Source organism: Melanostigma gelatinosum (assembly GCF_949748355.1).
Source record: "Melanostigma gelatinosum genome assembly, chromosome: 1".
NCBI classification, from domain to species: Eukaryota; Metazoa; Chordata; class Actinopteri; order Perciformes; family Zoarcidae; genus Melanostigma; species Melanostigma gelatinosum.
The window spans coordinates 8,675,788-8,691,195 of NC_136634.1; the positions used below are offsets into that span (position 1 = coordinate 8,675,788).

At 43.2% G+C, this 15,408-nt stretch overlaps 1 protein-coding gene across 1 annotated transcript; it reads right to left on the reverse strand.

Annotated features, from left to right (window-relative positions):
* Positions 1-960: 960 nt before the first annotated feature.
* On the reverse strand, positions 961-14,382 carry pik3c2g (phosphatidylinositol-4-phosphate 3-kinase catalytic subunit type 2 gamma; the record flags this gene model as incomplete). Its single annotated transcript, XM_079276692.1, has 32 exons — positions 961-2,291; positions 3,113-3,238; positions 3,362-3,441; positions 3,613-3,676; positions 3,771-3,867; positions 4,035-4,153; positions 5,439-5,607; positions 5,739-5,848; positions 5,951-6,107; positions 6,222-6,391; positions 6,504-6,640; positions 6,754-6,883; positions 7,162-7,254; positions 7,443-7,550; positions 7,653-7,833; positions 7,951-8,045; positions 8,238-8,331; positions 9,197-9,385; positions 9,620-9,753; positions 9,848-9,962; positions 10,044-10,172; positions 10,457-10,579; positions 10,708-10,891; positions 11,289-11,310; positions 11,457-11,582; positions 11,754-11,817; positions 11,975-12,045; positions 12,434-12,545; positions 12,632-12,746; positions 13,592-13,749; positions 14,073-14,152; positions 14,290-14,382. 32 exons carry the CDS (start codon positions 14,380-14,382, stop codon positions 2,139-2,141), a joined length of 3,798 nt encoding a protein of 1,265 aa, XP_079132818.1. The 3' UTR covers positions 961-2,138.
* Between the last annotated feature and the right edge of the window lie 1,026 nt (positions 14,383-15,408).

A 15,408-nucleotide genomic window follows, 5' to 3' on the forward strand; every position in this document is an offset into this window, starting at 1 on the left:
GACTGCCAGGGGACTTCCTAGGATACACTGAGCTCCTCTCTCCTCTTCTTCATCTCCTTATGAATTCATGTTCCATTAATGCTCATTACTGACTTTGCTTCTTCCCTGCAGTCTTTGTGCTTTCTCGCCTCACAGGTTTCCATGGATCGTGGTTATATCTGGACCCTGGTCCTTCCTCCCGCCATGGCCCTACTGACACCTACTGCTACTATCATTTTTTTTATTATTAACATTATTAATTATATTACCGATACCATGAATGCACATGACTGACTTTGCTTCTTCACCGGAGTCTCTGTGCTTTCTCGCCTCGCAGGTTTCCCTGGACCCTGGAGATACCTGGACCCTGGTCTTGCTTCCTGCCGTGATTCTGTCACATGCATTGAATGTGTTGTAACTCTGTTGTTGTTCATTGTGTTCACATGACATCTATTGCACTTCTGTCCATCCAGGGAGAGGGATCCCTCCTCTGTTGCTCTCCCTAAGGTCTCTCCCTCTTTTCTCCCCATTAAAGGGGTTTTTTTGGGGGAGTTTTTCCTGTTCCGATGTGAGGGTCCCGGGACAAGAGGATGTCGTATGTGTACAGACTGTAAAGCCCTCTGAGGCAAATTTGTGATTTTGGGCTACACAAAAATAAATTGAATTGAATATATCAAACTCTCTCTCGCTCTCTCTCACACACACACACACACACACACACACCTCGCCAACAGAGAAGCGTGGCTGATGCAACATCAACAAAAATATATAAATGAATCAAAAGCACTATTTCCTCAGATATAAATACCAGATTTATTGTCAGAAAATAGATATGCTTTTTTTCTCCACTGTGGAGGAAAAAGACCAGCAGGAAGAATAACTCTCTGCTGGCATCACTCAAGTAGTGGAGAAATCCCTGGAGTCGGATATTAGATTCTCATCATCAAATTAATAATTGATGCAAGTGCAATTATTGTGGCAGAGTTGATCACACATAAGAGAAACCACAAGACAGTGTTGTTTCTGGATTTATCATCTAGTCCAAAACAATAGATGTAATTATTCTATTGGATCTGAAACTGATGCCAGGATACATTAATAGTCCATGAGCACTACTGTGAAAGAGTAGCAGCCAGAATTTTCTTCCAAGCCTACCTCTACGTGAGAGACCCAGCAGGGAATAATATAAATAGCATTCACAGAGGTATACATTATTGAACCGAATCCAGTGCTGGGAGACTACTTCTATCCTCGTTCATCACTAAATCCTATGAATGAGGCGGAGGAGAGTACGGGTCAGCAGGCCTGTCAGGAGTAAGATGGCGTGAAGATAACACGAAGACCTGCCTTAGCCTAGAAAGTGTGTATGTGTATGTTTTTTACACCGGAGTATTTGTGCGGGCATGCGAGTGTCTGCCTTTGCCTGTTTGCACACGCATGTGCATAGCTGTGTGTGAATGCCACTGATGGATAAGACAAAAGGATGGAGTGATGGGGAGAGTGTTACCTCAGCCCCTCAGGCTGGAGAGGCAGAGTTGTCATCCTGCTCACACACTCTCCTCACCCCTCTCCCTCCCCGCCTCCAATTCCACTGGTCAAGGACATCCAGTTGACACAGCCCAAAGGGACGAACACACTCAGTCTGAGCAGGTACCAGACAGGCAGCCCCTGACTGCACTGCACTGCCCTCCGCTGTAATCTCGACAGTCCCGACCACACACACACTTCCAAGGACTGTTTAGAAGTTAAAGTACAAACAGGAGTGCAAATACGATAATAAAAAGTAGTTTCTTTCCTTCATCCATCACCAAGTTCACATCTAAAAATGGGACTAATTAGCAAAACTCCTTCATTTGATTGCCATTTTTAAAAATAAACACACATGGTAAATGATGCTTCATACAGTAAACAGTCTCCTTCCCTGAGTTTTTTTTACTCCGTCTTGTAACGTCATCTACATACACAATCCAATGGCGGCATATTTAGCTCTGGAGTGAGGTTAAGTTGCGTCTGATGAATAAGTATAAATTAGAGTGCACACTTCCTCTGCTCAGGTGACTGTTTCTCAGTCATTGTGAGAGAAATCTTTGGCTTGATTGTGGCCCTCGGTGTGGCTGCTCCCCCTGCTGGCAGCAGACCTACGGTGCAGCTCTCTGAGGTCAGATTGCACAGTTCCCGAGGGGAAACCACGTCTCCTTGTCAAGCAACACTTCCTCCAGTCTGATGTTGGTTGCAGCCACAAAAGTATTCTTGCTCTTCACTGTCACTTCCAGCACCATCCCATACAGCAGTGGGACGGAATTGTACTCCAGCTGTGAATAAGAGGCAGATATTTTAGCTATCAAGACAACTTAACGTTCAGAATTTTTCTGCTGTGCAGTTTGGCTTTTATCTGAAATTTCTGTCAATTTTTTTTTCCGTTTCCTTCCTTTTGGCTTCTGTTCAGAGTCTGCAGGGTTTAACACTCAAAGATCAGACTCACAGCGGGGAGCAGCGCCGCAGGCAGAGCACACATTAAACATTCACTCCAACTTTGTGTGATTTTCACTTTTGAAAGTTTGACTGACAGCATTTCATCTCAAGAAGGACCGGATATGCAAAACAAATTTGGGAAAAATACACATTCTCATAATAAAAGAGCATTTAGAAATGTGAATTATGTTTAAATTATGTGAGGCCATTGTGGGAATCCCTCCCCTGTTGCTCTTCCTGTGGGGAGTGTTTCCTTCTCTGAATCGAGGGTCTGATGGAGGGTTTTGCTGTAAATCCCTTTGAAGCAAACTTGTAATTTGGGGCTTTAAAAACACAAATGACTTAACATTGTCAGTATGTACTGTCCTGCATAGAAGCTGAGAACGTATTTATTCTAAAACAACCTAAATATTTCATTTTCTAACCGCACTATTTTTTTCTTTTCCAAAGGAAAGTTGGAAAGAAACTTTTTTTTATTCAATTTACTAAATACTTAAGTTTGGAACTTACTGTATGTGCAAACTAATGTGAACGCTACATGGACTGGCCCTTTAACAAAATACATGAAAGCATTACTTTCTTAAACCATTAATCTAATGGGAAACCAAAGGATGCTGTGACTGTGTTAAATCATGAAGAGAGGGAAGGATGAAAGTTGTACCAGCTCATTGAAGGTGGGGTTGTCATTATTTCGGACCACCTTCGTCTTCTTCTTGGAGAGCTGCTGAGGGTCCGGTCTAAGATGCATGACCACGTAGGAGTCGGGGTTGGCGCCGTTTGCCTGCTTCTGTTTAAAAGAGAAAGAGGGCCAGAAGGGATAGCCTGTACTTCAGCACACACATTTACTATGTTTGCTTTCCTCTTGTTGAATGCTACAAACAATGCAATCATAAGAGTGAAGGAAACTCACAATGTTCTTTAGGTGTTTTACCAAGACCGAGAGCTTACAGTCAGAGTAGGAAATGTTGAGCTGGATCTGAGGATGGGCTCCTGCAATAGATCACCGCATCAATGTCAGTAAATCCCAGCACAATATATCTTACACTGTACAGTATAGCATCAAAATTCCATCAAGTCATAGCACAGAATCTATCTTCACATTGTACGGTAAATATTGGCTTTAGCATGACGGCCACTGGTTATTTAAGAGCGAGGTATTACCTGCCACCACACTTTCTGGGACTTTGTTGGGGCCGTCCAGGAACAAGCTGCACACATATTCATTCTGCAAGTGACAGAGCGAGGCAGGTTTGTGGGTTTAGAGGCAGGCAAACCAAGAGGTCACTGAGAGAACTCAACAAGTGACAAGAGGAACTTACTCCCTTGCATGGTCCTTCAAAAAGCTGATTCAGGTATGTGTTGAGGAGAGACATCTTCCTGCCCGTGGTGAATGACATCTTAAACCACCGAGGAAACCTATTTAGAGACAAGCATCAAATTATGTCATTATTGTGGAAGAAAAAAAAGCGGCTTTTCTAACTAAAAATAGCCACATGATGTGCGTTGTATGCATATATATATATATATATATATATATATATATATATATATATATATATATATATATTTCTTTTTCCACTCACTGAGGCAGCTTGGTTTCAATGAAGTGTTTTTGCAGCTGCTTATGGATCAGCTCAAACTGCCCAAATGTCTTCTCCCTGTTCAGAAAACCATCATGAATGGTTACTCTGAGGTTATAGATCTGCAAATCAAAACAGAACAAATTAATTAGGTTGTAGGGTGAACATATGAAAAGAGACTGCTGATAACACATGCAGGTGGAAGCTGCTTGGGTAACTGGCCCACACACTTAAAACCTCTTGGAAGAAGGCAGCTCAAGGGAATGTTTACCCTCAATGATCTGTAAAGCATCCCCTCAAGGATCTGTAAAGCATCCCCTCAAGGATCTGTAAAGCATCCCCTCAATGATCTGTAAAGCATCCCCTCAATGATCTGTAAAGCATCCCCTCAATGATCTGTAAAGCATCCCCTCAATGATCTGTAAAGCATCCCCTCAAGGATCTGTAAAGCATCCCCTCAAGGATCTGTAAAGCATCCCCTCAAGGATCTGTAAAGCATCCCCTCAATGATCTGTAAAGCATCCCCTCAATGATCTGTAAAGCATCCCCTCAATGATCTGTAAAGCATCCCCTCAATGATCTGTAAAGCATCCCCTCAAGGATCTGTAAAGCATCCCCTCAATGATCTGTAAAGCATCCCCTCAAGGATCTGTAAAGCATCCCCTATTGAGAGTTTTAGTGGTCCGTCTCTTGAGTTGAGAACGTCAGATAAAAATGTGTGTTTGGACTTTTACACTGCTTTCTATAATAGAAGGAAATCCTAACCAATCGCCTTCTTTACCATAGTATTTCTGTTAAATATCTTCTCTGTTTAATGTTTGATTTCTGTAATGCATTCGCTGGAGTCCAAATCAAAAAACAATGTGGAATTTTTGGATTTACACTGTGCTAACCAAACAGTGGAAAGTGAGAGTTCCCACGTGCTTATTCTAAACGTTCACTGATCAACTGAACACACAGGCTGGCGTTTGAGTAAAAAGTAAACCCATGTCCTAGACCTGCTCTTAAAATATGTTTTACATTTTTATTTTATTTATTTATTTATTTTTTATTTTTCTCTGTGTATGTAATTTATTGACCCTAGGGTCACATTGTGTTTTTTATGCTTTTAAATCTCTGCTCTGTTAAGCACTTTGTGATGTTATGTCTGTGAAAAGCGCTCGATAAATAAAATTCATTCATTCATTCATTCATTCAACTGGGAAAGCCTTTATTTACACTACCTTTACATAAACACCTGAGTGCATGATACTTGTGAATCTGAGAAACAGGGCAAATGTCTTGTTGACTGAAGGTGCTCCATCCTCAGTCTAGAAGAGCTAAATCTGACACCAGAAGACTTAATCTGATCAATGAGCAGTGAAATGCCAACAAACATCAGTAACCCTCCTCACTCTCACGCCTCACCACATCTTTTCCCCTGCTCGTGTATCCCTGGATGACAGCTTCTTGGATGTTGGTGCTGGGACCGGGGATGCTGACCCGCCTTCGTGGATCTTGTTTCTTCCCTTGAGCCATGCTGTGTGTCAGGAAGTTGAACTTGACTGCCACACAGCCCAAGCTCTCCTTGATCTTCCTGCAGCAGGAGGGACACAAACCGTTACTTTAAGAATCAGATTAATGCAGCGGCAGAAATAAAATAGGGGATATTCTGAAGATGTTGTTTAGTAAGAGAGAGGCCGTGTGTTTGTGTGTGCATTAAATTACTTTGTAAAGTAGGAAGTGGCCTCCAGGTCTGTGTCATGAGGTCTGAGGTTGTTCTGGACATACTGCAGGTCATTAGAGTGCTTCAGTTCTGGCATTCTTGCGTGTAGCATCTGGAAACCACGCGAATGAAAAGGTGCTTATGTTATATTTTCTATTCTCGGATATAGCTAGGAGGTTATTACCGTGATGATGCTATTCAGTAAAGGCCTTACCAGCTCCAACAAGCTGAGTATCAGTGCAGAGCGCTTTCTGATCATGTTGTAAGCTTCACAGCAGAGCTCCACAAAGCGCTGCAAGTGCTGAGGCTTCTGGCCCCCTGCTGTGATGAAGTGCTGCATCTCAGAGGTGAAGATGAATGGTGATCGGTCCCTATCATTGGAGGAAAAGAGCAGGGGAAGGTTCTCGACTTCATACTTTTCTGTGTCTCCCAAATGCCACTCTTTTCACTTTTTTAAAGTCGCGCTCAACTTTTCATTCACTTGCCTTTTAAAGCTTCCGAACTTCTGTGCGTTGCCCATGATCTTACCAAAGTCAATATGAAACATGTGTCCACTGTGCTTCAACATGATGTTGTCATTGTGGCGGTCACAGATGCCCAGGATGAAGGTGGCCACACACCACCCTGCACACGAGTGGATGAAGTTCATTACAGCCTGCACATTCACAGTAGGAGAGTGTTACACAATGCAACAAACACAAGTGAGTGTTCAAGTGTACGGTCCAGCATAAAGGGTACGTTTTCAACGATCTTCTAGTGGTCCTAACCTTCTCATAGTCCTCTTTAGTTTTGTTCCACATGTGGAACCATTTCTCCAGTGTGTCTTCTCGAAGGGTGCCACCCAGACCCCACTCCTGCTGAATCTGCCCTAGGGTCACTGCATCTGGAACCACTTCCACCAGGCCTGACAAGCCACACAGAATATATGGGAATAGAATGAATGCACAGCCCCAGAGTTGGCTTGTAAGACAAGGACATTTTTAATGTACATTAAAAAACACAATCAAGTCCACTGACCCTGAGCTCTGCCCGTAGAAAGACACCTGTAGGTGATCATTTGCAGGTCCAGCCCATCCTGTAGCCAAACGTTGTTCATCACACCGACTATCTGAAGCATCAACATGTCCTGACGCAGGTCATCTCCTGTCTGAACGACACATTCAACAGAGTAATGTAAAAACAACAAAGTGCCCCTTTAATGAGACTGCTGACACTGCTAAATAGTTTCCTATGCTGATTTCTGAAAGCAGGATTAGAGTGAATAAAACCTGCCCATAAACACAGCAGAACCCTTCTGGCAATTTTAGGGCAATTTATTATGCTGACTTGGAAAACTCGTAGCAGCAAACATCAAAGACAAAAGTAAGACACATCTAGAAGCATGAGGCTCAGTGTGGATGAATAAAGCAACATATTATTACCAACCTTGCAGATGACACTGATGTTTTTGGCCAGAGGGTCAGAGCAGATGAATGAGATCCCAAGAGGAGCAGCGTTGGAGTTGTAAAACTTACAGGCCTGCAAGTCACACATCAGAGGAGTAAACTCTCCAAAATCACTGTGTGCATATTAAACTGTATGCTGTACACATTGTAAAGCCCTCTGAGGCAAATTTGGGATTTTGGGTTATACAAAATAACTTGAATATTAGATGAAGGTAATTAAATATGTTGGGTAATGTTCAATGTATAAAAAGTTATCATTACTTCCAGGTCCAATGCCTTTACACGGAGTGCAGGATCCAGAGGCAGACAACAACTGATCCCATCTCTGAAGAAGTTATCAATCTTTAACTTTTCTTTGTTCAAAACATTCTGCAGAAAAACACATAAAATGAAAGAGCTAAGATGCATAGTTGGTTATAACAATGGAGGATTATGAGTATAAATGGGTAGATGAGAGATCTGTTTACAAACCTTACGGTGAGCCTCTTTAGCGGTGTGGACCTTCTCAGCCACCTGCACGAGCACAGACACCAGGCGGGTTTCGTGCTCCAGCTCCTGCCTCAGTGCTCGGCCACAACAGTGCCGCAGGGCAGCCTGGACCTTACTGAACCAACTCTGGTAGTAGTGGTCAGTGTGGGCATCCTCCAGCAGCCTGTCAGCATTTTACATAAACAATAAATGACATCATTTGACTGGAAATACTGCAGTGAAAAACACGGCATTGACAAAACTACATTCCCACAGTTTGATGTCCGACTCTGCTGCTCACCAGTAGAGTTGATGGGCAATCCGAATGTTCTTCAGTGATCTCTCCAACAGCAGCATCACCAGAGGTCCATCCAACTCCCACTCGCTCTTCAGAGCCTGCAGGACAAGATGACTGATCCAACTATATTTACACCAATGAGGGATCTACAGAGTGTGCCACCTATCCTCACAGTTAAAATCAGACGGCTTAAACCAATTAAACATTGGACGAGGAGACGAATGAGAAGTGTGCAAAGTGTGAATCGCGTTCTGTCACTGGGCGTGTGTAGTAATAGTTAGTGTGCTTACCTGGACCAACTGTGGTAGAAACACCTCTAGCTCTTCATCTGGAATCTGTTCAAAGTAATGAACTGCAGCCCTCCTCACAGTCTGATCATGAAAGCTGTTAAAAAGAAAACAGATATATTCAACAAGCTTGTGTCATGGTTGCGATAAAAGATGTCATTTTGGGTTATTTGTCTCCTTGTATAGACAAAAGACAACAACAGACAACAGCAGACTACAAAAGACAACATACTAAAAGACACTAAAAGATAACATCAAAGAGAGCATCTTACAGTACATAGTGAGAAATTGTCGTATTGTTGTATGTATTTGTAAAAATAACAACATGCAGGGCAGAGAGCGCTGTATTAGGCAAGCATTTTTTATTGTTCGCTTCCACGGCCTGTCAGTGAAGGACAGAAACAGCCAGAGGGAAACTGTTCTTTTGTGGAAATCAATGAGCATATTGATCCTACCTGGTCACATTCTGCTGCCTTCAGGACGTCCTGTATCGATGTGCTACCTGCCTGTAAAACTAATCATCCTTTGTTCCCTTTTGCTATGAGCCGGCTCTGTTCTTCATAGATATTTCTCCTGCTCGTACACAGCTCAATTTCTTATGTGTGTTTTTAGATATTGATGAATTAAGTTATGACCAACTAGTTTTTCAAGCTCATAACCGATGATTGTTTTTTTAGCTCTGTGATTAAGAGCGTTTCTTCTTCCCGTATTTATTGTGTGTATTTGTGTTTGAATGGGCGTGCGAGCTGAACTGACACACTTGTGCTGCTAGAATGGACAAAAGAGACGACATGATGCGTGGGAAACCATCATATCATTTCTTTGCATCACCTCCTTGCAACCAATGGGATGGTTGTAAACACATCACCAGACACACACCAGCTGCATGTTTCCTCTTGGTCCTTGCAGCTTTGCACACTGACTGTGTCCATGTGTGTGTATGGGAACCAGGAGGAACCTACCTGTGACTGAGCAGGAAGAGGGCCTCCTCAGGTAGATGGATGATCCAGTTCTCCACAACAGTGTAGATTTCTGTCAGGTCTTCAGGACACCACTGGGGGACTCCACCCAGCAGCATGTGGAGAAAAGCACTTCCTTGGTCACTGCTGTGACGCTTACTCCAGAGGAAAGCCTTCTCATTTTCTGTTAGCCTGAAGGAGAGAACATCTGAGGAGTGAGTTAACGGATACATTATTTTATTGTTGCTACTGCGGCAGAACCAATTGCCCCTCGGGGTTAAAAATGGTCTTGAACTTGAGAACAAAGGATTAGAAAACCTCCCTTTCGAAATGAAAAGATGATTTATGTCCAAAAATATAAAACGTTGAACACAGCACATATACACACAGTAGTTCTTAATATGTGTGGCGTTTTCTTCTACTCACAAGCAGAGACAGTGCTTCTTAGAGACTTCCAACATTTTCCTCTGCAGTTCCTCACAAGGCTCAGTAAATATGACTGACCCGGGGAGGGCGATGGGCCTCTGGTACTTCCACTCGAACTGATCTAGAAACCCAAACTGGGGAAAGATGAGAGGACAAATGTTTGAGCAGGTAATGGGATGTTGTTTGTCTTTCTGTCAGCAGGCGGCAGAGTTGTCCAGTGTTACTGACCTGCAGAATGACTCCGATGGCTTTCCTGTGGCCGTCGAACAGGGCAGGGGAGGGAGGGACGGCCAGCTCGCTCAGTGTGGACAAACTGAGCAGAACGGTCCCCTTTACCAGAGTCCTAGACAGACACACACACTTTGTCACTCATTATACCGTACAGAATCATGACAAGATGGTGTAAACGGTGTGGACAACCTACCCGTCGCTGTAAAGAGGTAGTACAGCCCAGCCTAAAAGCTCGGGACTCTTGCCTCGCTTGGAGGCCTTGAGGCGAAATGTCAGCATGCACTCGTATGGCAGCTTATGAACTAGAACAGGAAACACCATCCTAAAATCATAAAAACAGACATGAACATGTGCCTTTTGTCCTCAGCCATCTATTTATGTGAAATATTTGTGTACACTTTTTTGTTGACTCTTATCATTTTCTACTATTTCTCATACACACACACACTTATGATGGCATCAGTACAAAAGAGGACAACAAACTGTCTTAAAGACGCTGAATCTAGTTTCACTTCTTCATCAATGACAATGCGATTCTTCTGGGAATAGTGACGAGGAAGTTGAATGTGATATAATTCACAGTTCTCTACAGGATCTTGCCCTTACACACGGTTACACTGGATCTTGTTTCCGGATGCCAAGGCGGTGCTGATATTTTCAGAGATGCCTGTGTCACAGATCTTTGTTCCTCCGTACGTCAACTCACAGGAAACAGAGAAGCATTCATAACTGGAAACAAGGGAGTGGAAAACCAAAGCAATCAAACCTTTTGTCCTTATCAGGGTGCACATGTTTGTGTATCAGTATGTGTGTGTGTGTGTGTGTGTGTTTGAGTGTGACCATAAATGCACACGTACTTGATCAGCCAGGTGGGTTGCAGTTGGTAGAGTGCAGAAATATTGAATTGGAGGATTTCAGTGTTGCCCTCAACGTCTAATATTTGCAGGTTGCTGGTTACTTCCTGACCTCTGAAGTCCGACTGGAAGTTGTCAAAAAAGATCTGAAGCACTTTCAGCAGCGCCCTGTGGAGCATGATCATGGCTGGAATATAGAGAATAAACTGTTTAGAATGTTAATATACCAAACCAGTAACACTTTACTTTAAGTCCCCCTATTAAGCATTTATAAGCAGTAAAAAAAGCATCTAATAAATGGTTTGCAACACCCTATAATGTAGTTAAAAGCAGCTATATATATATATATATATATATATATACATTTTTGTGTATTTTTAATGTACAGTATTTGTCAATACAGTACTTCTCCTATGAAGACATATTTTATGTTATTACAATTGTGTTGTGCTGTATTGTCCTTCATAATCTATTTAAACACCAGACTCTGCTTATAGGTTACCCAGTTGAGTTCTTGAATAACAAAGGACGATAAATAACCTGAAACTGGCATCAGTTGAGTAACAGCTACTCACCGGTTTCACACTGAGACATCTCATCGTGACTCTGTAAAAGAATATGAGGAAGTGTTGCTGTTTGTATCTTACAGCAGAATTCAAAAGTGATCACACAAGAAAAAAAAAAGGCAAAGTGTTGCACTGTATGATTATACTGACAGTAGAAAAGTTGAACCATTGTACGTGACATCCTACCAGAGTTATGGGATTGATTCTGTTGAGACTGCCAATAGCGTCCTCCAGCTCCTCACATGAGAGCCCACACAGAAGACTGCTGATGGAGCGAACACGGCACGCCAGCACGTTAACGTTCATCCCAGACTGCAGACGCAACGAAATGAAACAGTCAACTTCACACACATCACTCCGACTGATACATCTGAATTAATCCTGAGGTGGTGAACCCCACAGCACACAGTTTAAACACTGTGATACTGTGCGATATGTGGGAGACAGAAATAATGTTCTACTGGTTATCCTCTCTTTACTGACCTTACTCCTCATCAGCTCTGTCACCTCTCTGTTGTAGCTACTGAGCACATCCTGCAGGCTCAACCTGAGAGAGCAGGGCAGGTTAAACACACAGATGTCATGGCGGTAGGGGACCATAAAGCAAACCTGTCCTTATGTCGCCTACAAACAGACACTGGTTGACACGTGACCCACTGAACAGTTCTTTCCATTTCACAAAGCTGATGTGGGAGGCATCTTACTTGCAGGTATTGAAGACACAAACCGGACGCAGGAGCTGGTACAGTTGACACGGTGTTCTGTCGTCCGCGCCCTCGGAGAAAAAAACAGATTGAAATTGCTGTGTAGGATTGTGGCAATGTATTGTGTCGTGTTTCAATCCTTATAAAGCATGTCGACTCCTTAAATGGCAGTGAACATTTGATTTTATGACTATTAATCTATGGCTACATCACGTTCACCTTTATTCTATTTCATTCTTGCTGCTGAATGCCACCAGCATGACGTGATGTGTAAACAGAAGAAAGATAAGAAGTGAGGGTGGAGGTTTTCAACAGCCCTGACGAGAACTGTAAGCTGGCGAGGGGCCAGGCACGGGTTGTTTGTGAGAGCAGCATTTCAAGACTGAAGATCGGCCACCCCTTCTTGGTAAATAATCGACACCGCAGGTTGGAACAGAGAAGGAGTTTGAACGGACTTACATCCCGGCACAGACGGTGTTTGAGGTCGTTCACGTGGAGCAGTCGGAGGGGGACGACGAGTTTTAACCTGCAGGAGAACTGAATGGTCTCGTGCATGCCCAGCAGTTCTTCACTGAGGAGAGATCATCAAATAAAACAATGCATGTGGAAACGCAGCATGTTTGAACGGAAACAATACTTTCTGGATGAGTGACTTACTTTTGGAGGTACTCGTCGGAGTCGCACAGTTTTAAATAATGACGCCCACTCGGGTTGGGAGTGAGGTCGAGCAGCTGGAAGATTTCATCAATCAGACTCGTCACTGTCCTGTTCACTGGATGAAAGATTAGAGTTCAGAGTCCACATGCTTCTGGAGTGAGTGAAGAAGTGCTTTTCTGCTCCTTTGCACTTTTACTTTACTACCACTATTTATCTGCAAATTAAAGTTACTTTTATCTTACATTCAAACCTCATGATCAACTGAATAAATATGATGCATCGTTGTAGATTAGAGGCCCTGCACATCCTCACAGATGCTTTTAGTTTTGTGGCTGATTAGACCTGCTCAGGTTGGATTTGTGCAAATTATTATTGTGTATTATTATTGTTTGTAAAAAAAATACCGTGGAGCTCTGGAATTTAATGGCCATTTTCCGTAATTGGTCGTTTTACTTTTGATACTTTAAGTACACTTTTCCAGACAAAATACATGTTTTTACATTGTGGCGTTGACACTTTTACTTAAGTAAAGGATCTGAGTACTTCTTCCACCACTGCAAACATAGATGTAAAAACTAAATGAACAACAGTATTACTACGTTTACTGTACACCTTAGAATTACCAGCCACAACAGTGACGCTGGTATTGTTTTCATCCTGTGAGTCTGTGTGTGTGTGTGTGTTTTTCAGTCCTTTGCCAGGTTTAAATGTCTGTCTGTGTGCATATTTTGTCTTCGTGACAGTGTCACAACCGTGCAAGAAGCAGTCATGAAACTTACAGTTTCAGTGTGTATGATCAAAATGAAGGTTGAAATCTTGGTGTGATTCCATCGCAAGATGGTCTCTAGTTCTGATCGTTGTGATTTGTAGGTGTGACATCATCAAATGAAAGACAACCTGAATTTAATTTCTGATGATCAGTATTATAACTGCCTGCGGTACCGTGTTGGTTCACCTTACCTGTGGTGGGGAAGGGGAGCTGGTGATGGCCCCACTCAGTGGCCACACTGACATTCACCTCCACCTGCTGCAGCAGGGTCGGGTGGATTCGTGACAAACGACTCCATACCACACCTGAGTTATGAAGGCTGTCTGCATGCCTGTACCGTGACATCAGCCTGCCAGGGACAGTAAAGAGAAGAACAGGTTGCCAGAGTGAAAATGGAAGTAAGATGACAGATATGTCCTGTATTTAAACTTCATATGAACATTATCAACTTCAGCTCACCAAAGGCACAAAAATAACACGAAACATTTTGTAAAACATCCTCATGAGAATTACTGTTTCGGATTTATACGTCATTTTGAGCGTTGCAGTGTCTTAAAGGTGGATATTTTCAATACAACTTTTCAAATTCGTCTCCCAGTATCTAATATTGAATACAACTAGAAAAAGAACTGCTATACATATGTTGGAACGTATTTGCATGCACTCTCTCACTTGGAAGTTGCAGCACAAAAAGACGTCAGCCTCTTGGTGCTGCCTTGTGGCGTGTCTATCAGTGAGATGGTCCATGGGTCCTGAGGTGAAGAAAAAGAAGACCGATTGCACTCTTGGGCCTTTTCTCTGATTTTGCCGATGTTAATTCGGGTCATTTGATTCAATCACAAAGGAGCTTTTTGTCTTCGCTGAGGGAGACACCACTGGAGATACTCACATGATCGTCTATTTCTGTACGGGAACGATTCAGTTTGTGAACGGGGTCACTGAGGTCACAGGATATCTGCTTTTTGCAGTTGCCGAGTTTCATTTGTGTCCTGGAGGGAACAGGGGGGGGTGCATGGCCTTGTCTACCTGGCACACATGCACTGGGAAGTCTGGTTCTGAGTGGAGGGGCAGGCCGACGGATTGGTGGAGGAGGTCCATTTGAGTTTTGGGGTCCTGTGTTCCCCGGACCTCCTCCCCCATGATTCCACAGCTGGCCGGGGGGTTTGGATTGGGATTCAGTTGAGGAGATGATCCCAGTCCCAGTCCCATATGAATTGGTTTCATTATCTTCAGGGACGAGTCCAATGCACTCGTAAACGTGCGTTGCAGACAGATAGTCAGTAAGACGCACAGGGAGGTCAGCGGCGTTTGCATCCTGTCTCTGAATTCTTCCTTTTGGCCTTTGATTGGGATCCATCACATTTTAGGAAGACGTTCAAATCCTCCTGTTTGTCTCACACCTCCAGCAAGTCCTCACTTCATAACACAGCAGAATGCAGAACTGTGTGGCATTAAAAACAGAATGAAAACCAGAATTAGGAATTACAGCGGGAGAAGTGAGCTGTTTTATGACTGGAGTGTAACAGAACCTGCGGGGTTAACGCTGGTCTAATTATTAACAGGCTTTCAAATCTCAACAGGAAATCTAGCACTGCGCGCCACTATATCTATGAGACAGTGAAACATGACAGAAGTTCTCAATAACACCACGATCGACACACAACTTCACTGATACTTAACTGCTGTTGTGTCAAAACATTATGGTTCAATAAGAAAGTACACTTTTCACATCAAGGATCTCACATTTACTAAAAGCACATTCACAGTTGACAACTTAAGCTCCAATTCACAAATTTAGTCTTTTTGAAAAGTATTCTGAGCTTTATTGTTGTTGTTGACAACTTACCACCAGAGTTCTGTTAGCCGTGTTCCTGTTGACCCATCTTGTGTTGGTGAATGTCAGACTGGAGCCAGCTAGTTAGACCTGCTCCAAGACCTGGAAAGCTGTGTTTCCTTACCCCTCCCACTGTCCCTCCCTCCCCTCCCTCCCTCCCCCCCTCACCCTGCA